This window comes from Passer domesticus, chromosome 9 (assembly GCF_036417665.1).
Source record: "Passer domesticus isolate bPasDom1 chromosome 9, bPasDom1.hap1, whole genome shotgun sequence".
NCBI lineage: Eukaryota > Metazoa > Chordata > Aves > Passeriformes > Passeridae > Passer > Passer domesticus.
Window position 1 is genome coordinate 569,416 of NC_087482.1, and position 27,327 is coordinate 596,742.

Below are 27,327 nucleotides of genomic sequence, written 5' to 3' on the forward strand. Positions count from 1 at the left end.
GTGTCAGCCTCTGTCAGGGAAGGATTTGGGAGATTTGGTGTCCCCACTTGTGTCCTGGTCATGGCTCAGATCATGTGCAAAGTAAAACCAGACAGGGACCCTAAAAATCCTCTTAGCCCTGTCTGAGTGCTGCTGTGGTGTCTCCCAGGCTCGCTCTGGCACACAGCCCTGGGAGGGCAGTGTCACAGGGGCAGCCCCTCACCACCCTCCCAGGAAGGGGAGCAGCGATGGAGGACATGCAGGTGCCATTGGACCTTCTCAGGGTACAAAGGGAGCTGGAATTTACACTCTTGTCCCACATGGAACTGTTGGCCATGGCCAGAACAGTGTCTGGGGCAGATGTGCCCCTTCCAACTCTTTGTTGTTCTACAAACATGCAGCAATAATTGCTTTGGTTGCTTTCTTAACAAATATTTTTACCGCTAATCTCATTTTGACAGAATATTTGTGGGGAGTAAATACAATGGATGCCCAAATATACCAAATCTATGAGTGGGAGATGATCTTCTTTAGCTCCAGCCCCAGCCTGGGGGTTTTATGGTGCTGAATGCACCAGCTGGAGTTCATGCCCCTCCAGATGCCATGGGTTCACTGCTGGCATTATCCTGGTACAGGAGGTGTGTGAGATTTGGGCCAGGGGCAGAGGGAGGGGTGGGGTAGGCCTGTGTCCTGCCCAGCAGAGCTCAGAACTTGCAGGGAATCGCTGTAATACCTCCATGAGAGACAGCAGGGGCTAGAGATGGCAAACAGAGCAGGGTGAGAGGAAGGCAGCAGGGCATGGAGTGCAGGGCAGGGACAGCGAAATCCAGCAACCACCACAGAGAATTTAACCAGAACTGAAGGAAGTGCTCCCAAAGGCTCTGCTGTTTGCTAGTCAAAAATCTGCCGGGTTAAACTTTTTTTTTGGAAGCAGTAATACTGTAGGAAAGTGACAGAGACAGGTTGCAGGGGGAGGTGACAGTGACTCTTTGCTGCTGAGGGACATTGGCACAGCTGAGCCCCCCTGCCAGTGTGGGGCTTTGTGAATTCACCGACCAGGACTCCTGCCCTGGTACCTGATCACCTTCACTGCACGCCAAAAATAACCAACTTTTACATGCAGCTGAGAATACTGTGTTTTAGCAAACTGCAGACCCATTCTGGGCTTCCAGGTGAAGGGACATACTCATTGCTGTAAATGGAGGATTTCATGATCAGTTTCTCTTTTTCAGCCCCACCAAAGAAAGGACAGCAAAAGACAACTATTGATAAATACCCTTAGGGGTAAGTATCAGGCTGGAAGAACTACATCAGGTAAAAGTCAACTCCTCCCTTTTAACGGGAATCAATTACTCTCAAGTTAACGCAGGCTGGAAATTAGAATACAGTTAATAGTAATGGGAGGACAAAAATTCTGGAGCACCTTGTGGTTGCAGAGGTGGTTTGAGAAGCTTGTGGAAGGATTGTGCAACTAAGTAGAAATTCTGTAAGGGAGAAAATGGCTTTTGTTGTGAGTCCTGAGGGATTTGGTGGACTGCTGTAGTTGGGAACAGAAGGAACTTTTTGTTTTTCCCCTGCTAGATTCCTAGGGTTATCTGTTTTTGGAAAGAAAAAAAATCCTGTTGGTGGAGCATCTAACTTGTGGGTGTTGGGTTGTTTTTCTTTCCCATCCTCTCAAGCACTGAAGATTGGTCTCAGCTAGAACCAAGATGCAAGTGAGATTTGCTAAGTGCCATTAAAATCCTGGGGTCTGGCTCGTGGTGCTGTCCAGTGTCTCACAGTACAGGCAAGGTCAGAGCTGGGGTGGAACTTGTCACTTGCAGATCTCAGCCTTGCCAGAGGGTGCCAAGAGCTGGTCCTGGTGTCCTGCTACGTGCATGGATGTGGGACACATGCCAGGGATCACCAGCAAGTGCCACCGACCAGATGGGTGTCTGGGCACTGGCACACCAGGAGCCCAGCCCGACGGGTGCACATGTCACAGGCAGGAGCCCAGACTCTTCCTGCAGGGCATGGTGCTGCCATGTCTGGGGCAGGTAAGCAGAGACCCTTTGTGTCCATGACACCTCTTGCCCAGCTGCAGGCAGATGTTGGGACCTCGGCTGTGTCACCCCGCTGTCCCTTCCTCTACCTCAGGATCTGTGCAATCATCTCGCACCCAGTGCTAGGTGGAGAGCAGGGGTGTCTAACAGCTGACTGTCTAACCTGTGGCTGAGGGAGGTGCTGGGACACGTGCTCGGTGCCAGGTGACACCAAGGGACACTACTCAGTGTCTGGTGACAGCGCAGGGGGTGGCAGCTGTGCCCTCCCTGTCCCGCTCCCTGCCTGGGCCCGCCCGTGTTGGCCCTGCCGAGGCGCGGTTAAACACACTGTAGGCAGTGCCTGCACACCCAGAGGATCCCAATAAACGGTATATTCGCCTTCTTTCTGCAACAGAGAAATAAAATCACAGGCTGATATTTCATTTATTAAAGTACATATATTTTTGAATAAAATTCCACGTAGAACTAGAGAGTGATGTGTTATCACACATCGTAAACTTTCCAGTTCTCCTGTGGACTTCTTTCACCCCCTGTTAGCAGTCTCAGGACTGGTTAAATGGTCTATTTCTGCCCGTTCTGTCACAGCCATAGCACTTTTGAGAAGATGATGGCCTCTCAAGTGAACACCCTGCACTCTCCAGGCCATTGTCCTTTCTGGCTGTTACGCAGTACAAGCCCAGAATATTTAAAGCATATGTGTAAAGCATCAGGCTGCTCTTAGAAAGAGCTCTTCACTGATTGTAAAGTAATTATGGAGAACAAATTTTACTCAGTCCCAGAATAGCCTGGCATCAAATTCTCAGCTGAAATAAACTGTTGTCTTGACATTGCCTCGGGCACAAACCAAACAGGATGGAGAAGCACAGGTCTGATCCCAAGCGGAGCTGTGCATGCAGCAGAAGAGCTCGATCATAAAACTAATGGTGACTTAGACTAATTTACTTTATTTCATTTCATTATTGTCATGTTATTTCATATTATTCTATTGCTTTTACTTTATTTTAGAAACTGCTGTGAAGGCTGAGATTAGTGGGGCCTCTCAGAATATCCAGGTCAAAGTAGTTAATTATTTAAACCAAAAAGAGATTTCTTCTGAGCCCTTTTAGACTGGTGATGAAAAATAACCTCTGGTTGAAGGCTGAGAAAGCAGGACATAAGGATCATGATTTAGTATTGCAGATGTTCTGCACAAGGATGACTGGCTCTTTTGTGCCTACACAGCATATGGGACATGTAGGCATGGGGCAATATAAGAAAACATGAATAACAAAACCAGAGTATTCCTTGTTCAAGCAGCATAGCTCTAGCAGGAGAGGACTGGCAGATAGATTAGCCCACACTTCTTGTTCAGATTTAAGCCCTGTTTATGAAGTGAGGGTTTCTGCCTCCTGATCTTGATTCCTATTCTGAGAAAAGCTGCTTTTCTGATGCATATCCTGATACAAACTCTCCCTGATAGCCTATAGGATCATCAATGGAATCAAGCACCTGGTGGATGCTGCAAATACAGGAATGGACCTGTAGCTGCCAGCTGTTAGGCATAACTTTGCAGCTTCAGTGGTTACTGAATACAGACACTGCTGTAGGTCAGGATGCTGCTGGCTGAGAGCTGTGTGTCCTCACAGCTGTCATCTGTTCACTGGGGTTTTTGGGTTTTTTTTGTTTGTTTGGGTTTTTTTTTTGTTTGGGTTTTTTTGTTGTTGTTGTTTTTGTTTTATTTTTGGTTTGTTTGCTTGGTTGTTTTCTTTTTTTACAGAATCACAAGGTTGGAAGAGACCTTCAAGACCATTGAGTCCAACCCGTTCCCTAACACCTCAGCTAAACCATGGCACCTCTAATTCTGAGGAACCACAATGGCTCAAGGAGAAAGAAGTGCTGGGACAAGGGGCTTTACAGAGAAAACTGTGGAATTAAAGAATGGGGGTCAGCTGTTAACATCAATGGTCTAAAGGCTTTGAGCTGGGTGATAGAGCAAGGAGGCACAGGTAATTGCTGGGTCTCCAGCTGTTTCTGAAGGAGGACTAGAGAGAGCTGAGGATGAAGATATCTTCATAAATCATGTAAAAAAAAAGGAGCCTCCAAGTGAAAGATGCAGAGGAAGCAGCATCAACAAGGGTGGCTGCAGTTGGTGGTGGGCAAGGAGAGACACAGGGGGACAGGACCTCTTCAAAGTAAATCCAAGAGTTCAGTCACTTTACATCTTTCACTGTACTCTCAGAATTTTTACTGAGTCACACTTCTCCAAATTTCTAAATTTTTTTTCAATTTTAATAATATTTTAATATCAAATCAAGTAACTAGTGAACAGCATCAGGTTGCTTGAAGTCAAGGACATGAATGCTGTAAATGACAAAGCAAAGTGGAAGACTACGAAAATGAGAGCATATGACTGTGACAAAAGTTTGGGATGTCAGGATTATCATGTGATGGCTGGATAAAAGACAAAATACATTTTCTATTAATTTAGTTAAAGCCATCCGGGGTTTTTTCACATATTGTCTCAAATTTTTTCATCTTCTCTCAGTGCCAGAGCTGACCCCTGTTGACTAAGTGTCTTGGTTTAGGGCAAATTTGTGAGAAAACCTCCAAAGGGGCTCCTCTAGAAAGCAGATTTAAGCAGCCCTTCCTTTAACTAGTTCGGCAAAAGATTTCTTTGGAGGAAAGTGGGAAATTTTTTTTTATTTAACAGGCAAAATATTCACCAGCACAAAGAAATGAACAATATCAAACACTAAAACCTCTTGCCACTTAGAAGAGATGACATGCTCAGACAGTCACCTTCGTGGGCTATAGCTCTCCTAACTCATTCTCTTATCAGTCCCTCTGGCACTGGAAATGCTGCAAGCCTGGCCCAGCCCAGTGGGCCACAGCAGTGAGCTGCTGGTGCTCTTCTGGGTTTTCAGTCCAGAGGAGGTCTAAACAGTTCCACAAAAAAAGAAAAACCACAGTCCAGAGAAATTCTCTGCCTTAGCTAGCTAAAACTAACTAAAAATCAAAGCAGACCTCTATCCTGCTGTCTGTCCTTGCCGCAGACAACACAGTGCAGGAGAAGGATGCAGAGGTGCAAGAGCAGTTTCTGATAACAAACTCCACGATTCTTCTTGTCCCCCCTTCACTCTTGGAACCAGACCTAAGGGTGCAAAACTTATTTCTGGGCTAAACCAACAAATGGGGATACAAGCATCATAAAGTCACCCCAGGACACTAAGATATCTCTCACTGAATAGGTTTGTACCCAAAAAAAGCCCACTCCTTTTCCTTATATGAAGAAAATAGCATGAATCATGTTTTTCCAAGGTTAAATGGGTTCTTTATTTCTATAGGCAGGAAAAGAGTGCCTCTCAGTAGTACTACAATTGACTAAAATATCAAAGGATAATTATTTTTTGACCCTATCAAAGGACCATTTAATCAAACAAGGGCATACAGGCCTAGAATTACCCTGTCATGAACTAACGAGGGTATTTTCTAGCCCAGAAAATGCTTCTCATTACCATTAGGGGCAACAGAAAAGTGCATATGATGCTAAGGGTTTGTTCTCAAGTTCTGAGATCTGCATGTTGCTGTAGCAAAACCTAATCTCTTGAACTCCTAATAATGCAAAGCTTTTTCCAGAAAAAAAGAAAAATGCGTAATTCATGAAGAATGATAGAAATGATGACAGAAGAATTGATGATAAAAGAATGATAATTGGAACTTCTCAGATTTAAAGGCCATGCAAAGATCTTGCATTAGATCTATATGATATGGGTGATTAAGATGGCAATGTCTGTGCTGTAAACTGAAGGCAAGGCCAGACATCCCTGATATTGACAGGACTGCAAGTCCAGAGTGCCTGCATTCATGATTGGACTTTGATCATCCACAGGAGGTAACAGGCAATCTGCAAAACTGAGTGTTGCAAATGGATTGCCACTATTAGGAAAGGAAGTACAGGTAGCTGGGAAATACCTTTACTTATTTTGTAAACCTTACTTTTGAATCACCTGTCACCAGAATCATGGGGTAAATTAGGCTATTCTGATTTGGTTTTGGTCTAATACATGATATTATATCAACAATCTGCACATTGGTACTAGTGGGAATGATTTCCCATGTTCACTGGCATTGCAGTGCTTCAGAACAGGCTCCAGTGACGGATGCTCTGAGAGACCCACATTACCAATATACCAACAACCAAAGCATGTGCACAGAGAAAAGGACTAAAATTCCCAGGAGAGGAACTAATAGGGAAAGAAAATCCCATTTTCTGATTTCCATTTATAGCCCAAAATAGCCTCTGCTATACCTGATCTTTGGAAAAACAGCAATTATGAAGACTGGTGGTATTCAATTCTTGGCAGTGTTGTAGCACACTCATGGGGTACTTTGAGTTGCAAATTCTCCCTGGCAGAAACTCAGTGGAATTAGTCATATGTAGCAAATTAAACAAACAAACAAACAAACAAAAAAAAAGCTGGTGTGTTTAGGAGGATCTGCAGCAGCTGAATGTTTTCTTACCCTTTCTAGGCAAACGTTCCCAAATTGCAGGGAATGGGGAAGGTAAAAGAGAGAGGGCAGTGATGGGTTTTTATCCAGGATCAAACAACCTATATATGTATCTGCAATTCATAGACTGAAGCAGACTGAGAAATTTGTCTATATTCTTGCAAGAGTCAGAATTAAAGCTCTCTTGCAGTGAAATTGTTGAAGTTAGTCCACCAACATATCAGCTGTGCTCTGACAATGAGGTGATGAGCTACCGTATGCTCCAGCTCCTGTCCCAAGGAGGCAGGTCCTGCCAAAAGGACTCCTAAAGCACCAGCAGTGGGTAGGATGTTCACCAGTCATGGGCTGGCATTGCCAGCCACAGACATTTCAAGCAGTCTTGAAACTAACATGGATTTGCAGCATGAAAAGAAAGGTATAAGAGGCAGGAAGACAAGGTAGTTTTGGCACAGCTCAGCTGGATGCAGATATCCTCATCTTGTATCCTAGTGGGCTGGTGAAATAGCTCATGAACATCAGCTTCTGCAGCACATCCTTCTGTGGCTGAGGAGGTTGCCTAGAACATTCTTGCAGAAACGCACCTTTTTACCATTGCTGACTTTGGTGACATGAAAGAGTCTCAGTCCCTGTATCTTTCTCTCTAAAACCACAGAAAGGGTAAAATTAATCTCTGGTCAATGGTTAGGGTAAAGTTATAACAAGCTAACTAAAGCTCAGTGTAACGAAGCCCAGAACTTACAATACAATCATAGCAATTAGCATTTGTGGAAAGGAACACATCACTGCTTTAAAGGAAAACTATTTTGCCATTAGCTCAAAGTAGCTTGTAAAAGCTTTCACTATGACTAAGATCTGCAGTAACATTGGAGATCGTTCAGCCAAAGATTGTGGTATAATGCCTATTTATGGCTTTAGCATTTTTAGGTTTTGTGAAGTAAAGCAGTAGGGATGCAGTGTGCTCCCTCGCATCTGCCATGCCTTGGAAGAGAGCATGTGCCTGCTCGTGAATAAATTAGGAGTTACATATTCAATCAAGAATATGCGCGTAAGGAGTTGAGAAGAGTTGAATGCTAAACTCTCATCCACCACTCCACAGGTATAAACAGAGCAAGCTATAGTCACTTTGGAGAAGAAGACAATTCTGCTGGCATCCCACTGCAGCATCCCAGAGCCTCTCACCAAAAGGTGGCTGGCTTCATCCCAGGAATGGGGAAGGAGAAGCAAAAGGTGCTCTTAGCTCAGAGATGTCCCAGATGAGCTTTATATTCTTCCAAGAGGGAAGTAAATCAGTGCTTGTACTGAAAAACGGGCTGTGGAGGTGCAGCTTACACAAGGCTCCACAACTCAAAGATGCACCAAGTTCAGACCCATTACGTCTTTCCTAGGAAGATGCAAAGAGGATTGTGATGGCAATATCCTTCCTTAGGCAGGCTTTGGGGTTTTTTCCTGGCAAGAGAGATCTTTTCTAATAAATAACTGCTCTTTCTTATGAGCTAGCTGTTGTCAGTGTCTAGAGGACATAAAATAGATCCTATCTGCCCAAAAAAGCTCACAGAAATCAACTATCATTTTGTTTCCTTTACTGGGTAAAAGAAGGAAGATAGCTTTTAAATTAGAAATTTAAGCCCTTCCAGAATTGCAATATAAGATACCAAACCAATCATTCTTCACACAGTTACCTCCTACTCTATGAGCTCCTACTACCACAAAAGTTGGTTGTTGCCAACTGAACTGAGTGAATAATTTGCAGTTTCATATTTGTTAGAGGAATTTTTCCTTTTTCTCTTTTTATTATTTGTCCACAAGCAGATTGATTTGCTTAAATATCTTTTTTCCAAACACATGTTCAGTAACCATTCTGGAAGTAACTCTTGCTGTAGATCATTTGTGAGCAACTTGTTGCAATAGGTCTTCAAACATTTGTCCCACGTCCATTCATTGTATATATACACTTGCATGACATGTCTATTTCTGTGAACAAAACATCAAAAGAGCTAGTCTTGAGTATTCTCCGTGAGAACAATTGAAATTATGCACACTTTCACCATTTAAAAATTACTTCGTTCCTAGAAATAATGGAAATATTCTCCTGGTTGTTGTAATGCTTGAATGAAAAACAAGGCTGTATTGGAACTCCAACTGAGGAGTCTGATCAGGACCATGCTGGACTCAGTGCAAAGTTCTTCTTTCTCCATTTTTTAGATGGAGGCAAGTGCCCTTCTCAGACGGTAAAACACTGTCTTTTAAGAGAAAAGTTCAAAGGAATGATTGCACTTTTCAATGGAAGCTGGGTTGGGTACCTTGCATCCTCTCACAAAATAAAGCATTGGAGTGACTCTGACAATATGGAAAAGGAGGTAAAAGTCAAAGCCTGAGTGCTGTGGTACACCAGAGCCAAGGAGGTTTAGAATTCCAAATCCAAGTCTCACAGTTGGCCTGAAATGTTTCCTTTAAGGAGCTTGTAAAATACAGGCCTGGCTCTGGTTGGTGTGCCAGGGAAATGCTTTGCTGGCGTTCCAGCTAGAGTAAACAGCTGCTGCAGCTGCCACCCCAGCACTCTGTGATGTTAAGTAGGAAAAATGGAAATGAAAAAGTCATGGAATTCATGGACGATGATGTTTGTGATTGTAAATGGGACACAGAGGGGCATCTCTTCCATTGTTCCTTACTGTCCACTATGAAAACAGGAAGATTTTATTTAAGAATAAAAGACTTTTATTTAAAATATTTTTTAATTTAAAAACAATAAAAAACTCCGCATAGAAATACTGCTAGTGAGAAACCAATTACCATTTTTTCAAATATGAATTTTGGAAAAGAAGTTTTATTTTATTTTTGCTCTCTAACTTCTTCTGAAATGATTTTTAAATCTGTCAGTACAGAAAAGATTTAGTGCACTGTGTTCATGTCCTTAAGCAGCACCATCTGAGATGGACTGAAATATTAACTCTCGCTGCTCATGAACAACTCCTCAGATAATGTAGTTTGTGACAGAAATAAGTTATTGATGTTAAGCATCAAAGTTTCCTGAACCCAAGGTTCAAAAGTCAGTTTTAGGTTTGCACCAAGCTGGGTGCCAGATGCAGCCCAGCCAGGAGGGGATGGGGGAGCCCCACCCGCCTTGCCAAGGTCAACAGATCCCATAAAAACCACAAGAGCCCTGGCTGTGGCACAGAGTGAAATCACCATGAGACATTCAAATGAACTAATTATATTGTGGTAATTTGTATCTCATTTTGGTGACGTAGCTGAACACTGCTAACGCAGTGCTGGAAATCAATACAGCACAGCTCATCCCCTGTCAGGTCACATGGCTGGCCCTTCAGAGTGAGAATCTGTTAACTCTGTACTGAGAAATCAAGTCACTTAAGACAGGACAATTATTATGAAGCTGAACAACAATAATTTACACTTAGAAAAGCTACCTACTTTTCCTGGAGCAGAACAGGGAACTCTTAGACGGTTTTATTGTCTGCTGAAGTGAAATTTTATTCTTTGGCAACAGCAAATAAATCCATGTTTCTTCTGCTGAGTTGCTTAACTAGTGTTGCTGTATCCATGCTCTAGAAAGGCTTGTGCATTCTCCTTAGAGAAGGCAATACTGCATTCAGGAGCAGAAAGTCTGCTTTGGAGCAGTGGCACAGAAATTTCTGCACTAAGTGTTGTGTACAGTATTCCCCTTCCTGTTAGATGTAGATCTCAAATATAATAGAAACTTTAAATTTAGTTTTACTTATAGTTTATGCTGAATCACATAGAATGCGATCAACTCAAGAGGCACAGCATTATTTCTTTGCACTTTTCACCACTTGCTGGTATTTTTTTCCCAGCACCTAAGTGCTGCAACTTCACATTTGGTATTGTGATACCAAAGGGCAAAGCAGTGAGGATGTGCTAACATCAAATATACTTTAAAAAATTTAAACTTTGTAAGAAGGTAGATTCTTCCCACGCATTTCCTGTAATTAGTACAGAAACCTACCATAGTATACATCAGAGGGGAAAGTTACTATACTAAAAACCCCGAACTCCTCCTGGCTGACTTTGAATCTGCATGTTCAAGCTGCCTGCCTGACAGCCAGGGCAGCAGTCCCAAACCCAAGCCCCGCGCGGTGCCCCTCCCTGCCTGCGGCTCCCTTCCACCCGCTGCAGAATGGAATTTTTGTTCAGCTCCGTCGCGCTGGGGTCTGCTTTGCTGGTGTGAGATAGCACAAAACGAGGTACACCATGTACTCCTACTCCAGAGAGCAGGTATAATCTCCGTAATTACACCACGACTGCACAGCAAATACCAGGTAAATACAGAGCAACTGCCTGCTCCTGCAGCTTACTTGTTAATTATGCACCACTACTAAGGAGTTCAAAGATAAATTATCGTTGCAGGATTTAGGTGCCTGCTAAGGTGGGTCATAATGGAATTCGTGCTGTTGAAGGCTTGCTTTTGTTGATTTTCCAATGGAATGGGGAAGGGAAACAACTCACCTCAGATGCCCAAAGGCTTACGTGTTTATCGTGTCCTGGTACAGCTGAGGCGCACTACCATCCAAAATAACATGGCACAGTTAGGAAAACTGGGTGAATAAACAAGTACAAATAATTTCCAATAATAAATCGCTTTTCAAATTCCATTCAGTAATCCTCCTAAGCAAATGTATTTAAAATCACTGGTATTACATGCAGTAGAACTGCTATGGGTTTCCTAGCTCAGAATTTAAACTTGTATGGGCTAAAATCAGAGGAAAACATCAATTCACCAACATCACTAGCAAAACTATCATTGCAGCAAGAACAGGGCTCCACCTATACAGCTTGCCTGGGCTCTTGAAATAGTGTATTTCTTATGGTATCAGACATAGATCACCATGTGAGGCCAGTTCATAGTCTGTGCTAGCTCTCCTCTGAGATGCACTGCAGTGTTTTGGATGACAACTTGTTACTTTTAATAGCTATTTTAACAGTATTCAAAAAGATAAAATTAGCTTTTCTTTAAACACTGCTCTTCTCTAAAGTGAAGCTTCCCTTTAAATTATGACTCCATGATGGTTGTTTGGTCAGCATTTATTATGACTTTTACAACCTTTGTTGGATCACTTTGCATTTCATTTGTAATTTTTTATTTAATTTCTTTAATCTCATATTGATTTTCTTCCTGAAAGGTGTTGTTGATGTTTCTAAGCCTTTTTTTGTATTGAAGTTCTTGATCTATTTCTTCCCAAAAATGTCCAGTGTCTACTGCAAAGGAAGATGTTGGTCTTTAGGTATTTTAAAATCAGGACGAGCAGAGACAAAATAGCCAACTGTTATTTTCTGTTGCTTATAGAAACCTGAGGTACAGAATAAGACCTCACTGAAATTGGCTGTGCATAACTGCAGATGAAAACAGCAAATAGCTTCAGACACAGAATGACTGTTAGTTTGAATGGGTTTATGTTTATGTAATGTACATTGACTTCAAATAAAAGGGAACTTTTCATCTCCAGCACTGTGAACAGGACAGTCTAATGGAGGCTCCTTATCACAGCTGCTGCATCTGATGGAATCCTCTGAAGATGGAAACCTGGACTATAAGGAGGATGAAAAAAGAGAAGGCAACATACCTTGTTTTCTTTCACTCATTTTACTCCCTCCTCAGTGTACCCTGGAGCATCAAGAAGTGTTTGTAGGTTCTCCTAGAACACAGCCATCCACCAAAGTGAATGCAAATGATGTTTCTTCACTCCCAGGGTCTGCTCTTGCTCTCCCTGAAATCTTCAGTGAGATGCTTGCTGTCTTCAGTAGTACCAGGCACAGGTTAACCAGGCCTTGAAAATCTCCTAATGAAAAAGAGCTAAGAGTATTGAATGGGAGAGATATTAATAACTATTTAGGAGAACATGGTTTCCTTGAAAGGCTAATTATCTTGAGAGCTACCCATTCAAAAAAAAAAAAAAAAGGCTGATCAATGGGAGAACAAATTAAAAATGCAGAATCTCTCATAAAACCAGACAGTGGAATACTGCATTCAAGAGGACAGTCACAAATTAAAATAAATGTCAACATATCAAGTGGCAGGAACTTCAAAAGGCAATTTTTTTTCCTCATTTCCATAGGCATTCTTCATGAGCAACATCAAGAAGTGTAACATGCTAATAGCTAATAACAGGATAAGATTCACTAATTTACTAACTGAATAATTTAATGTGTATCAAAGGAATAGTTTTCCCATTTCTTTTTTTTTTTTTGTTAGATACAACACTAAGCTGAATATTATCAAGTAGATAAAACTGCATAGATTACAAGTCATCACTAAAATAGACATTTTAGAATTAAGATTGCTTTCTTATGTTGGATATCTCCTTTAGGTTTAAGGAATTGCATATCTTTTATCCTCATTATAACTCAGATTTCAAAAAATAAATCAGGAAGGTATCTTTGTGGACATGTGATGCTTTGCTAAAAACATTGTTTTGCAGACACAGACCTGTCATGATCTTAAAATCTAAAAATAATGAGGACTACCAAGGGAAGAGAATACCCAGTGGGAGATACCAAACATTTGGCCAGGTAAAATCACAGCAGACCTAATCCAGTGTTGGTTCAGTCCTGCTTTGAGCAGAAGGCAGGAGCTGATCTAAAGGCCCCGTCCAACCAGTATTTCTATGGTATAACTCAGATTTAAGCCTGTGGTGTTATCAAAATCTTAACATAGATGATGTCAAACAACTAACTTAATATTCACACACCAGAAAAGAGGAAGGAAGACACACCTCCCCAGCTGGCTTGTTTTCTCAGAGCCAACTCCTTGCCAACAGGGCACACCATTGCAGTGTGCCACACACTGGTATCACCTTCCTCTCCTCACATCTCTGCCACAAACATGATGTGTTGTGATGCCCCTTTAATGGGGAAGGTCAGGCTGTTGGAACTAATGGTTTTGTGGCAGATGGAGCAACATTTGCAATTGGGAAAAAAACAATCTCACACTGCCAAAACATTAATAATTCCATTTTCTTGGAAATATTCTGTCACTGTCACCGCTACACATAAATTTGTCATATAAATATGACTTCTTCCAAGGAAAAGGCGTGGTTCAGCAGGCTTTCTGAGGACAAGGGCCTCACTGCACTTGTTTTTTCTCTCCTTCAAAACCATTTGCTTCCATTCACAATTTTCAGAGTGGCAGCACCATGGGGATGATACTCATCGTGATTTCAGGGAGAGACAGGCGCGAGCAGGGCTACTTTGGGCAGGCTCGCCAATGGTTCCCTCTCAGCTGAACCAGGCAGTCAGGACACAGTGAAATCCAGGAGAGAATGGCTTTTTTGGTTTGTTTGAATATTTTTGCACACTGTATCTCTTTGTGTGAATGCCTGTGTTCCTTACACTGTAAGAAAAACAAGAATTTCCTGATCTTCCTTTATACCACACAGTATTTTTCATAGCCTTACAATGCCTTTTATTAATTTACTTTTAAAAATAGACACTCATAATCCTTTCAAATTCTGCATCTATACAGTATCAAAGCATTTCAGTGAATTTTTCAGTCTGTTTATATTCCAGCTGCCTGGTGCTGGAGTCAGACGTGTGGTGGTAGTACTGCAAACAGTAAAGATGTCCAATCTCTCTGCAGTTCTCCTTGCTGTAATTATTCTTCTCTGGGGAAACTGAGCCTCAAATACCAAAAAATCTTTCTGTGATGCTCAACTGTTTAGCAGAAGGCAATGGGACAAATGAGCTTTTAATTTAAAAAGACAGCCACTGACCCTCCATTGAGGAAGAGCTGAGATTTATTTTTAACTTCACACTTTTCTATATATTGTGACAAAAAGTTTAATAATTCTTTTTTCATTTAGGAGGAAATTATAAGACAAATAAATAGTCTGATAGATTTTAGATTAGAGCTGCTTCCCTGAGAACAGGGGCTGTTGCAGTCTGGTTCCATGCCAGAGATAATCTTCTTTTCCCCATTTTCAAGAATTGCTGCACTAAACTGAGAGTTCTCCAGCATGATGCTTCTGCAAATTTAGATTATTCTCTTTCTGTCAGTGCTGAGATTAAGAAGTCATTAAGGTAATCTGCATCATAGTGATATTATAATGATTGCTCTGAAATGGAAAAATATCACACATCTATTTGTATTCTGCAACTTGAGACATACCTTTAGGAACTCAGTTTCTGATGACATGCTTGGGCAAATGATACTTTATCTGCATGCTTTTTCCATGTATCATCCTGATATGGGAACCTGAATGCCATAAGCAGAAAGCTATGTTAATTGTACAGTTTTGGAAGTCAGTGTAGTCCAAAATATATTCCTCAAGACCATCAGCCTCACAAAGACTGCTCGAGAAGCTGGAGATGTTCTATCTGTTAGAGGAATCATAGAAAGTCTTCGTGACAAGAATCTCCAACAAAGAGCATCTTGGCCTTATGGATATGACATATTTCTGTTTCCTAAAACTAAAACCCACTACATGTATGAACTGCAGCTGTAAACACAAGTGCAAGTAAAAGACTTCTACTGTTGCTGGATTCCTCCTCCTCCTCCTCAATTTAGGCAGTCAGCAAAATTACTTTCTCAGTATTGAGTTACAGTTAAGAATTGTTAACTGTGGTGTAACTGAGAGCAAAGACAAAGTCAAGTCAACAGGGTTTCCTTCAGCTTGTGATACTTCGACTAAAGCCTCTAAATTTGTTTAGATCATAAAATTGAAAGTATGAAGTATAGAGAAAATCATCATAAAAGTATAGAGAAAATATGTGTTACAAAAATAGAAGTTTCTTACTAAAGCATTTTTATGGAAATGCTCACAGTTAAATTGGTGTTATTTGCTTCTAATTTGGGCTTTATTCTCCATACTGTATGTTAACAAACTTAAGCCACTCAATGCCAAGTGCCTTACACATTTTTCTTTAATTAAATTTCTCCAAAGAATCACATTACACAGGCATTTGCCAATACAAAAGCACACTGAGAGAATCTGGGTAAAATCCAGGCACCCCTACAGTCACCAGTAAAATTCCCCTTGAAGACATTATTCTACTGTACAGATCTTTACTATATATGGGTAATAAAAATTATCTTGTCACTTAGGAATTAAGTTCTTCATTACACTTCTAAGAACCTCAGCTCTGAATGAGCTCCACATTAGAACTTACCACCTCCCTTACTAGATAAAAACAATGTTACTTCAGAGTCCAATCATGTCCATTTTCAGGTATGTTTATAATTGCTGGAATATGTAGCAGATGCCAGTTTAGACAAGCTTCCTGCCTGTGGACAGAGGTAGGTACTCAGTCTAATAATCTGCAGTTTTACTACAGAGTTTGAGCACAAGATTGTCTGCACCGAGCTCTGGGAGAAAACTGAACCATTAGAATTTAGGGACTCTCTTAACTGTTCACTAATAAGTTATGGGTGATTAGTACATGAAAGTAGTGCAAAAATTAATTAGATTTAGGACAATCTTTATGATCATTAACAGAAGACTAAGTGTAACAATTTACTTGTATTTCATTTAGACCTATTTTTTGTCTGTGTGAGGTACTGAAGTGGGTAGTTCTGTGATTCTTCCTCTGACACAGGTTTTTAGCACCATTTTTCCTTCTATAACTCAGCCATACATTGCTGTGGGATTTGATGTTTGGGAAAAAAAAAATCAATCAAGTCTGCTCTAGGCCAGCATTGGTCAGCAAGGGCACGAGCAGGAGGGTTTGAGCTGGTGCCTCCTCCTTCCATGGCTCTTGGGACATCACCATCCTGCAGCTGCAAGAAGGACAAAGGGCTGAGGGCTGCTTGTCTACTTCAGTGCAAAGTTACTTTCCTAACTGGTATATTTTTGCAGCTCTAAGATGTTACCTAGTTACCAGTGAATCACAGCCTGGTAACCACTCAGAGAATTCTGGGGTTTATTTACAACAAGGTAAGTGACCCTGAACAAGTCAGGCTGGGGACACTTAGGCTGTCCAATTGTACAACGGGATGAGACTCACACAAAATTTATTTGAAGTGTTAAGATTAAACCTATGAAATTCATTACCACAACACTAACTCTATTTAAAATCTATTGAACTGGTTTAAAGTTAAACTTCAGGTTCCCTTCACCTGCAACCTAGCCCTGAAGCTGTCGAACCCTGCACTGTCCATGCCATGCCAGATTTTCCCATTTGGTTGGAAGATTGCTATTAATAGACCATAAGTGGATGTAAAAAAAAAAAAAGGAAAAAGTGAGATTACCCAGTTATCCAATTCTGCAAACAGCCATGTTTGCTTGCTTCAGTTTGAGAAAGATTGTCCAAAATTTAGTTTCCTGACGGGGTTTAATCCTCCCGTTTTGTGGCTCTGGACCATCCATCCCTCCTGCCTCCCCCAGAGCAGGCTAAGCGGAGTTGCTAAGCGACATGTTCTTCTCTTCTGTACGTTAGCAGAGAGGAACAGATCAAAGACACCCACAGCCCTGAATTATTTTATAAATGAATTTAAAGAGACACTCTCCTGTGCTGTAGTATGTGGGGGGAGATGAAAAGTTGCTGGGTACAGTGAGAGTAACTGGAGAATTAAACGGAATTCTTCTGGAAGAAAAGAATGCTCTCATAAATGAAAGCTGAGTAATATTTGCCTTTTTTCTTGTTTTTTTTTTTTTCTTCTTTTTCAGAACTGGATTACAATTTTTTTATGATCATTAATGTTTCTAGTTTCATGGCAATCAAGACATTGAGCGCAGGCCAAGCTGCATGTATGTACAACTTCCAGAAGTCAGGGTTTCTGTCATTGAGTGACAAGCTTGCAGGGTTTAACTCTCTTCATCTCTTGCAAAAGAGATTATCTATTATACAAAAATATTTAATTCTTTCATTTTTAAACATTTTCCTGACTAATCTTAGGCAAGAAAGCCACAGGACAAAGTTCATGTGATGTATCTTTAAAAGACTAAATGAAGATATGGAAGTAACCTGTGTAGATCAGACAGAAAACCTATGACACCAACATCTCAGGTCTTGTTGAAAAGAATGAAAACTGAATGACTAACTTGTAATTACAAAAGCTGGGAATACACAAGTTTAAACATTGTCTTACAAGACCTTCACCTTCCTGACATCAGCTCAGCTCAGCTGCTCTGTGCAAGCTGTGGGGTTTGTAGGAGCAGGTTGGCAGATGAGGCAGGTGCTTGCTGAAACAGAAAAGGGAGGACTTATTTGCCCTTGTATCTACTCAGTTTCTACCATCAACAACGTAAAAGGAAAAATAAAACAGCACTTGGTAACAAAGTGCAAGAATTTTTAATGACTTTTCATTTACAAAGCTGCCATGGCTGCACAGCCCTCAGAAAATGGAGAGACACACAAAACACACACTTAAAACCTTCCTCAGACAAGCAAGACAGACAATTTATACAGAAAGTAAAACTCTTAGGTATGTTTGCTGCAAGAAATCACATGTACAATTTTTCCCACATGCCGATCTGGTTGTTCTGTACCAGCCACCTGAGCTGCACAAGCAAATGTCTCCTTTAAGGCTGTTTCAGGGGCTTGCTCAGGCAGAGGGGCCCCTGCAGCTCCAGGCACAACATCTCTGGGGGAAGGAGTGCACAGAGGATCCCACACTCTTTACTGTGTGCCTGGTCAGAGAGTGGAGCAAGCTCCTCACTCTTGTCCTAGGCAGCAATCTCACATCAAACTGAGGGTAGATTAGTGAAACTAATACAGTCTAGGATTATAAAGTGATTAATCTCACATAAATCTTCACCAAAAAAAAGCCAAACAGCATTAGGAATTGTTTACATGCATTTTATTTTCCAATGAGAAAACAAGCCTCCCTTTTGTTCCTGAATCATTAAAAGTCTCTTCCGAATTCTGACTGCTTAGGTTTGGCATGTAAAATCCACTGTACTACAGCTAACCTACATTCTCATAAAAGCATGTATTTTAGAATAGGGCTCAGCCAGCTTCCCCGTTTGTAGATATCAATTACACAGGCAAGACATGTGCTTTACTCTCACTGACAGAGTGTTTTATGTATAAACATCTTGACCAGCACTACACTGCCCATGGATAGCACATTCGGTGTGTTTTGGCTGAATTTCTGAAGGGGAAAACTATGACTTGCACTCTAAATATTTTTTCTGGAGAATAGATTCCTCCACACACTATGAGCATCTTGTACAGAATACAAGTAAACATTTGGGAAGGAATTTCATGCTTATGGCAGGTATTGATTTGCCAGCCTTGGAAACTCTACTCCCTTGGACTCACTGGACAGCACAGCTCTGACTGTGTGAGCTCTGCAGGCCGGCCACATTCCCACCATATGACTGCTCCTGCTGCAACGGCAAGGAGACAGTCAGAGAACCTGAGAGTTGAATGGCTTGGAAGGGATCCCAAAGATCATCCAGTGCCACCCCTGCCATGAGCAGGGACACCTTCCACTATCCCAGGATGTTCCAAGCCCTGTCCAAACTGGCCTTGGACACTTCGAGGGATGGGGCTGCCACAGCTTCTCTGGGTAGCCTGTGCCAGGGCCTCGTGACCCTCAAAGCAAACAATTTCTTTCTAATATCTAACCTAAACCTGTCCTCTGTCAGATTGAAGACATTCTCCCTTGTTCTACCACTCTGGGTCCTGGTAAATAGCCTCTTTCCATTTCTCTTGTAAGCTCCCTTCAGGTACTGGAAGGCTGCAACTGGGTCACCCTGAAGCTTCTCTTCTCCAGGCTGGACAACCTCCATGCTCTCAGCCTTTCCTTGTAGCAGAGGTGCTCCATCCTTCTGACCATCTTGGCGGCCTCCTCTAGACTTGCTCCAACAGACTGATGTTCTTCCTGGCTGTGCAGGTGGCTTGTTAGGATTTGCATTTCTGGTGAGTTTATTCAAATATTCTGACCACATTGTGTTTAGGGATGCAGTTCAATAAAGCTAGTATTTTACTTTAAAAGTAAAATTATCTGAAGTGGCGTTGTTGTAAGAATTCACGCTATTTTTTTATAAATACTGGTAGAATTTAGTTTAATCAATGTAAGTAATTTTGATTCGCTGCTTCTCTTTCCTTATTTCCAGAATGCTGCGAGAACCTGTGGTGCAGCTGGGCTGCTGGATCCCAGATGTGGTAGCCAGGGCTGGGCTTGGGCCTGGGAACAGGAGATGATGCTTTTGACATGCAGGAGGGCACTGAAGGCCTTTGAGAACATTAATGACATTACTTGATGCTTCTACAGTGCTGTGCCTGCGCCTGCTTAAAGCTCAACATAGACTATGAGTAATTAGTGATCTGGATGTCTCTGAAATTATCAGCAGCAGCATTTAAATCATCATTAAAACACAATTAGCAGCCCTTTGAACAGAATGCTGTCGTTTAGAGCAGTCTAATTGGTGGCTCGTGGGCCAGTTCTGGACAACAGGAGGATTGTCTGCTTCTCCAACTGCACCAGCTCATGGAGCACCCTGTCCCAGGAGTGGTGGCTGTGCCTCTGGGATGGACATGGGAGAGCCATTATGTGACAGGAAAGGCAGCAGCACAAAGTATCCCTTGTGTCCAGGCTACTACTTTGAAAACTCTGGATTTATGGACCTCATTTCATTCTGTGTGCTGATTCAAGCAGGCACAGCACCAGAACTTTATACTTTGCAATTCAAATTAATTTAGGGGTTTTTTCATACTTTCATTTTAGAGTCTGCAGCAAGAACTGTAGGGATGAAATACAGGCAGACCATAGTAAGACAAATAACTGAGTGATCCACATCTACGGGTAGCGTGCTGGCAGACCGTGCTCCTGTGCGTTTGGGCAAGATGAAGAATTCAGTTGCTGTAGCAGACTGAAAGGAAAGGTCTGGCAAGGATGGTATTCCCAAATCTGGCAGCCCTACCCCACATCTAGGTAGCTAAATCTGTTACTTCCGATACTTGTGTTAATTTCATAAATGCCAACAAAAATGACATGTTTTTAAAGTGTTAGGAGTGTAAATCGCTGCTCTTCTGAAATGGCCACAGCAGATGTATTTTAGCTCAGATGTGCTCTTGTGATACCACTGGCAAGTGCATCTTATCTGTTATAATATCAACCTGTAGCATTCTAATAGTATCTTTTTGTAATATTATTGATGGCAAAAACTGCAGTAGAATAGGATTTAAATACTGGCTTTTTGTATGTCTCACACAACTGCACACTACTGTTCACACAGGAACAGCACACTACTGTTCCAGGTTTTTGAAGCAGTGCTACTGCTCCCCACCAGCTCCCACTGCCTGCTCCATAATGCCCTTATTATTATGCTTTTTCTCTTGAAAATCCAAGTTTAGAACTTAAAATTTTCATACTTTTGTTTCTTAAAACTAATCAAAGGCAGCAAATGGCCCTGATGTAATCTGTGTAGTGTGTGCTGTGGCTGAGCATCCACTGCTGTGAAAGCGCTGCTTGTTCTCTGAAAGGAGGAATTCTTTCAGCCAGCGTCATGGCCCCCTCCTCCTCCAGCCTGCTTCTCCCAGGCGCTCAGAGGACTCACTGCCAGTCATTTTCTTGCCCTAAAAGTTTGCTGGAGCAACACCATCATTTACCCCACATATGCCCAGGGCCAAACTTCTCAAGGATTGGCCTCTACGGACAATCAGAAATTTTAAGTTTGAGCATAGAAGTGGCTCTAGTAAAGTATGCTACCTTTTAAATCATCTTGTCTTTGGATTGGTGGTCCCTAGAGAGCTGATGCAGAGACCAGTATGTGTTTTAAATAACTCAGTGATGTGCCTTCTACATGCACATCTTTGTCCTAAGAGAAAAATGTTCCATCTGAAGTATCATAGATATTTGAAGAAAGTTATTGTATGCTTAAGCAAGATGGTGTTTATTGATATTTTGTGGGGATATCTGAACATGAAAAACCTCCTTCTAGAAATGTTGTGTGATGGTGTACAGTTTAATTGCAGCAATGTAAGAGACAAGGAAGGGATGTCACATGTGGTAGCAAATATGATGATACGAAATCAGAGCAAGAATGCAACAAGTGACAAATTTTATCCGCAATACTTTTTTAAACCTGAACATTTTTTCTTCTTTTATTTTCGTAACTTTTTTCAACTAAGTGACATGCATGCCTAGAACTGTGAATGCTGAAGTAGCAATACAGAAAAGCACCTGCCCACAAGGTGAGCCTACAGCCACTTGCAGACCTGGCAGTGAGGTGAAGGCTGGGAGCTCTTCTACAGCAGCAAGAATGGGGGAGTTCTGGAGCAGCAGGTCCACAGCAAGATGCACCAGGCTGAGAAAAGAGAAGAAATATTAAGGGAAATTACACTGAACAAGTGTTTCCCATGGATAATGTAAGTATCTATTCCTCCCAGGCAGGCGTACCTTTCAGGTCCCAGTGGCTAGTCTGCTCCACAGTCTGTGTCCATGTTCATCTTGCTGTGGGACTGACTTTCCTTAACAGAGGAACCAAGACTAAACTGATAACATTCATCTCTGTTCTTGCTCTGACATGGTTATTCCTTAGTTCTTCCTAATGACTGTTCAGTTCCTTCCTTTGAGGGAGCCACTCCTAATCTGCCTCTGTTCAGGTTGGATAATGAGTCACTGACTTTAATACCAACTGCTATTAACCCTTCCTTTACACAACCAACATCTAGGAACTGTGGAACACATTGCATCTCAGTGCTGAAGTAGAAGATTGATTAATCTCGCAGGCTTTCTGCTGTTGGTTGATGAAAAAACACTTTCCTTGCCTCATGTCTTTGACTAATTGCTCTTTAAGTGTAGCTTAATCTACCTGCTTTCCAGAGTAATTTTGTTTTCCATAAATTTAACTTATTTTCCCTTGTCTTCTTGTCTGGCCAAACTTTTAGTTTATATTAAATAAGTTCTAGAAGCACCTTGATTCCCCTTGTGCTTTTCCTTTTTCTTCTCACTGGGGAGGGAGGGTTGTGTTTGTGGCTGGGCATGAGCTGGCAGCGCTCAGTTCTGCTGCACCTCCTGACTCCAAGGATGCCAAGAGCCGGGCTCCTGGTGGCACGTGCTCTGGACTAGTTTCCTCCCTAAACAACAAAACAGAAAAAAGCACAAGCAAATTTATCATCTTTTATTTATAGATCATTTGCCATTCCTAAGACTATTGAACTTAAAGACTCTGTAAGACAATTAACGACAAGAAGTTAATTCTTCTTGACTCAGTTATCGCTCACAAGGCTACTTAGAGAATGTCTTGTTTGTGATCAAGCTTTGCACTGTTGGAGCATTGGATTCATGCAGGGCTGTTTGAAAGTCTTATTTTTAGACATCTCATGCATGGCAGTAGCTGTTATTTTGACCAAATTTTGGTGATTTTTAGGATATTTGAAATTCTGAAGTTCTTTCTCCTTGATCCCCTTTCCTTCTATTAGCACTATTGGCCTGCTACCATATTTTGTGTGTTCCAAAAAATGTTCCTTCCAAACTGTTTTATTATTTCAATGTTACTATAACATATCTATTCTTATAGGGTAATCTAATAATTCTAGGGGGAAAGTAGTTCAGAAAGAGATCAGAATATTTACTTAGGAAACCACACTCTCAGAGTACTGCAAAAACAGATTTCTGAGAAGTAACATGCACTTATCATTGATTAGTTCCATAGCTTTTCCAGGATTCTTTACTCTATTATCCTGATGCTGCACCAGTTGGGCTCAGACACACACCCATGGCACTCACTGCCTGGGGGTGAGCTGGCCCACTCCTGCTGCAACAGCTAGTCCCTGCTGGGAATATTTACTGTGGGTGTCAATCCAGCCTGACTGAAATCTCATTACCAATATGCTCTTCCTCATTAATAAAATATTAAAGTGAATATACAGCATCAGCAGCTTGACACTTCCTGTAGTTTTCCAACAGCTAAACAGCAGAGAACTGTTCAGGTGCTTTGGTATTATTGCAATGATAAATTTGCAGGCAACCTCTGGAGCTTAGGCACCTTGGCCTTTTAAAACATAATTTCTTCTGCTAAAACCAAAGACCGTTAATTCCTCACTGCCTGTGCAGTGAAGAGCAGGTTTCTAGCAGTAGTTGATACTAATGCTCATTTATGGGATTCTTCCCTGGTAGTTGATACTTATGCTCATTTACCAGTTATGGCAAAAGTCTGGCTGCCCTGTGGATGGCAGATCTCAAGATGCAAGCAGGTGCTACTTCAAGCATGTCTAAGATGAAAAGGTTGCCAAAATCCTTGAGGGAGGGGATTGTGTATCCCTGTGCTCCGCTGGTGCGGCCGCACCTCAAGTCTTGTGTGCAGTTTCAGGTGCCACAATACAAGAAAGACCTTAAGCAATTACAGAATGCCCAAAGAAAGTCTATGAAGATGGCGAAGGGTCCGGAGCGGCCCTACAAAGAGTGGCTGAAGGCACTTGGTTTGCTCAGCTGGAGAAGGGAAGATTGAGGTCAGACCTCACCAGGGGCTGCAGCTCCAATCTCTGCTGCCTGGGACAGGGACAGCACCCAGGGAACGGCTGGAGCTGGGCCAGGGGAGGCTGAGGGTGGATATCAGGGAAAGGTTCTTCCCCCAGAGGGTGCTGGGGCACTGAACAGACTGCCCAGGGTTTGGTCATGTCCCCAAGGCTGCCAGAGCTCCAGGAGCATTTGGAGAACACTCTCAGGGATACCCGGGGTGGGATTGTTGGCGTGTCCTGTGCAGGGCTGGGAGCTGGACTCGATGATCCTTGCAGCTCCCTTCCAGATCGGGGTATTCTACGCTCTGGAAGCTTTACCAGGAGCAGCAAACGCTCAGCCAGGAGAGGCCAGGCCAGCCGGTCACCCTTTACCGGAGGCGCTACGGCCAGGTCGGGCGCGGCTCCCCGGCCGGAACCGAACCGCTGTGGGACCACTTCTGCGGCCCTGTCACGGCCGAACATCCCCGAGCCAACAGGTGCCCGGGGCGCCGCTCTGCCCCGCGGGGCCCGCCACAGCGGCCGCAGGGCTGACGGAGCGTCGCTGGACGGCAGAGCGGGACCGGGAGCGGAGCAGGCCGAGCCGAGACACCCCTGCCCGGGTTCCCGCCGCCGCTCCCCGCCCCCGGCCCCCTCCCCTTCCCCGCCACTCGCTTCCGCCGCGCTCCCGCGCATGCCCGGGTTATGCAACGGCCGCGGCGGGCGGGCCGGGCCGGGCCAGAGCCGCAGGGAAGGGCAGGGCAGGGGGCCGTGAGGGGCTCCGGGCTCCGAGCACGGGCGGCGCCGAGGGCGCTCCGCTCTCCCTGCGCTCCCGCCGCGGCCCCGCGCGGTGTGTGAGTGGCAGCGGCGCCGCCGCCAAGTCCCGCCCGTTCCGCTCTCGCTGCCGCAGGCGGCGGCGGCGGCGGGTTGGCTTCCTGCGCGCCCGGCCGCTCCCCCGCCCCCCGGCAGTCGGAGCCGCAGCCGCCCGGATCCCCGAGCCATGGCTCTGTGAGCGCAGCACATGGCGGCCGCGGCAGCCATGAGCCCCCCACTAATCCATACAACTCCCCCCTGATCAGCCACCAACGGCAGCCAGCGCTCCCACCCGGCTCCACCGCTCCCACCGCCCGCCCGCCGCCGCCGCGCCGCCCGGCCCGAGCCCAGACCCCGCTGCTGCCGCCGCCGCCGCCGGGCCCCCGCTCGCCCGCTCGCCGCCGCCGCCCGGTCCTCACCATGGGAGTGCAGGGATTCCAGGACTACATCGAGAAGCACTGCCCCAGCGCCGTGGTGCCCGTCGAGCTGCAGAAGCTGGCGCGGGGCAGCCTCGTGGGTGGGGGCCGCCAGCGGCCCCCCCAGACCCCGCTGCGCCTCCTCATCGACGCCGACAACTGCCTGCACCGGCTCTACGGCGGCTTCTACACGGACTGGGTGAGCGGCGGGCAGTGGAACCACATGCTGGGCTACCTGGCGGCCCTGGCCAAGGCCTGCTTCAACGGGAACATCGAGCTCTTCGTCTTCTTCAACGGCGCCCTGGAGAAGGCCCGGCTGCACGAGTGGGTGAAGCGCCAGGGCAACGAGCGCCAGACGGCGCAGCAGATCGTCAGCCACGTCCAGAACAAGGGCACCCCGCCGCCCAAGGTCTGGTTCCTGCCGCCCGTCTGCATGGCGCACTGCATCCGCCTGGCCCTCATCCGCTTCCACATCAAGGTGAGGAGGAGCCCGGGGTCCCCCCCGCCCGGGGGTCCCGGCGCCCCCTCCCCGCCGCTCCCTCCCGGCTCCAAGATGGCAGCGGGGGCTGCCCGCGGGGGGAGGGAGGGCACCCTCAGCCGCTCCCCTCAGCGCCTCAAAATGTCGCCCAGACCCGCGGGGGCGGCACAACTTTCGGCGGCCTCAATCCCCGGGGGATTTTGGCTTATTTACGTGGCGTTGCTCGCCGCCTCGCCGAGGCCGGAGGCCGGGAGGCCTTGGCGGGGCGACTGGCAGCGCTGATGGCCCGGCCCGGCAGCAGGGCGGCTTCTGCCTCCATGTTCTTTCGCTCCGTTGACTCAAAATGTCCCTTCTTGCCTTGTGGGCTGTGGTACCGCAGGGGAGAGCGGGTGGGCGAAAAGCATCTCTGTAATTAATTACTGAGGGGAAGAAAAAATAATTAATCAGTTTAGTTCTCGCGCAGGATGGATCTGCAACAAGTTCCCGGCTGAGGCGAGGTGTTTTAAACTTGGGCTGAAGGGGAAATGGTTCGCTGCAAAAAACACAGGGGTGCCACTTTTGGCTTTATGGAGGTTTTCGTGTTTGCTCAGTGTTTTCTCAGTATCAACAAGCTTTTTAAACCAGTTGTAGACTAACTAGCTCCTTACTCCATAACAGCAACACTTCTAGTTTGTGCAATCAGCAGTGCCAAGCTGACAGTCCTTTTAAACTCCTTATTTTAAGGGGCAGCCTCAGTTTTCCAGCCCCACAAACAGCCCTTCACGTCGCAGCTGGGCTCTATGGCCATCTTGCCCTCGAAGGCTATGATTTCAAAGGTTGCAGGATATGACCACGTCGCAGCTCTCCACATGGCGTTCCTGATTTACGATGGTTTCTGTTCAGCTGAGCGATTGTGTATATTGAAACACAAGACGCTGGAAAAGCAAGCCCAGAGATGAAGCTGCAGTTTTAGGAGTTGCCTGCTCACCTTCCTGCTGGGGAGGGAAGAGCAGCAGGAGGGAAACACATACTCATGCTTTATTATCTTAAATTACTTTTTGTGTGTAGAAAAGTATTATGTAACTTTCGGAATTGCTCGATCGCTAGCAGCACCTTAACGTCAATGTTATTTGGCCTTTCAGCGGATTAGAAACATTCTGGCTCGGCTGCAGCCCTGGAGTACATAGGCCGCTCTCCAAGGAGCTCACCCCACAGGTGGCTTTGGGTGAAGTTTCTCCTAGTTCTGCCAACAGGGCAGGAATCTTGTTGCTCCCTTGTAGTGCCCCGCTCACTGGGCCAGGCCCATCCTTGGAGGAGCACCGAGCTGGAGTACAGCCATCCTGAGTTCACTCGGCAGTGGAGGACCCACCCTGTGGTGGCCCCGGCCGTGGTGGGGATTGGGTCACCAGGCTGGGGCTGCTGGGCCAGGCAAAGCATGTGTGGAACAAACTGGAAGTGGAGGCGAAGCTTGTTCTTGCAGGGCACGTGCAGCTCTGCCAAACGTGATGCCTTGGGCTTGGACTTGGCCTTGGTTAAAGTGAGGAGGTTATGGCCGCATGTGCTGCAGTCACTTTTCCTGGTCATCGTAGAAGCTGAATAGTGTTATGTTTTTTGGATGGTGGAAATTTGCATTATAAGTAAAACATCCTATCATTTGAACTTTGTGGGACCTTTTGTAGCTAGGAAATACTTCTGTTCTTTCAGCGAAAAGTTAGGGCCCATGCAGTGAAGGTCCTTACCTTGATTTGTTTGTGGGTGCATTATAAATCTTCCTCAT

The 27,327-nt window shown here is 44.4% G+C and overlaps 1 protein-coding gene and 1 long non-coding RNA gene across 9 annotated transcripts in view; one reads left to right on the top strand and one right to left on the bottom strand.

Annotated features, from left to right (window-relative positions):
- Positions 1 to 1,682: 1,682 nt before the first annotated feature.
- Positions 1,683 to 25,235, bottom strand: LOC135307509 (uncharacterized). 6 transcript variants are annotated; one of them, XR_010368252.1, is made up of 7 exons: positions 25,097 to 25,235; positions 21,826 to 22,505; positions 21,645 to 21,733; positions 17,566 to 17,659; positions 14,647 to 14,733; positions 10,992 to 12,336; positions 1,683 to 7,149 (listed from the first exon to the last, which is right to left on the bottom strand). It is a non-coding gene; the product is annotated as an uncharacterized LOC135307509 (long non-coding RNA). The 6 variants fall into 6 exon arrangements; XR_010368250.1 differs by having other exon boundaries at positions 1,683 to 12,336; positions 17,577 to 17,659; XR_010368249.1 differs by having other exon boundaries at positions 1,683 to 12,336.
- Positions 24,593 to 27,327, top strand: part of FAM120A (family with sequence similarity 120 member A) — a 47,153-nt gene continuing 44,418 nt past the window's right edge. For 2 of the 3 annotated variants that reach the window (XM_064431929.1, XM_064431930.1), the window contains exon 1: positions 24,593 to 25,571. In XM_064431929.1, the coding sequence (XP_064287999.1) occupies positions 25,098 to 25,571 (474 nt within the window). In that variant the 5' untranslated portion in view covers positions 24,593 to 25,097. The remainder of the gene's footprint in view (positions 25,572 to 27,327) is intronic. The other variant, XM_064431931.1, reaches the window with a different exon arrangement.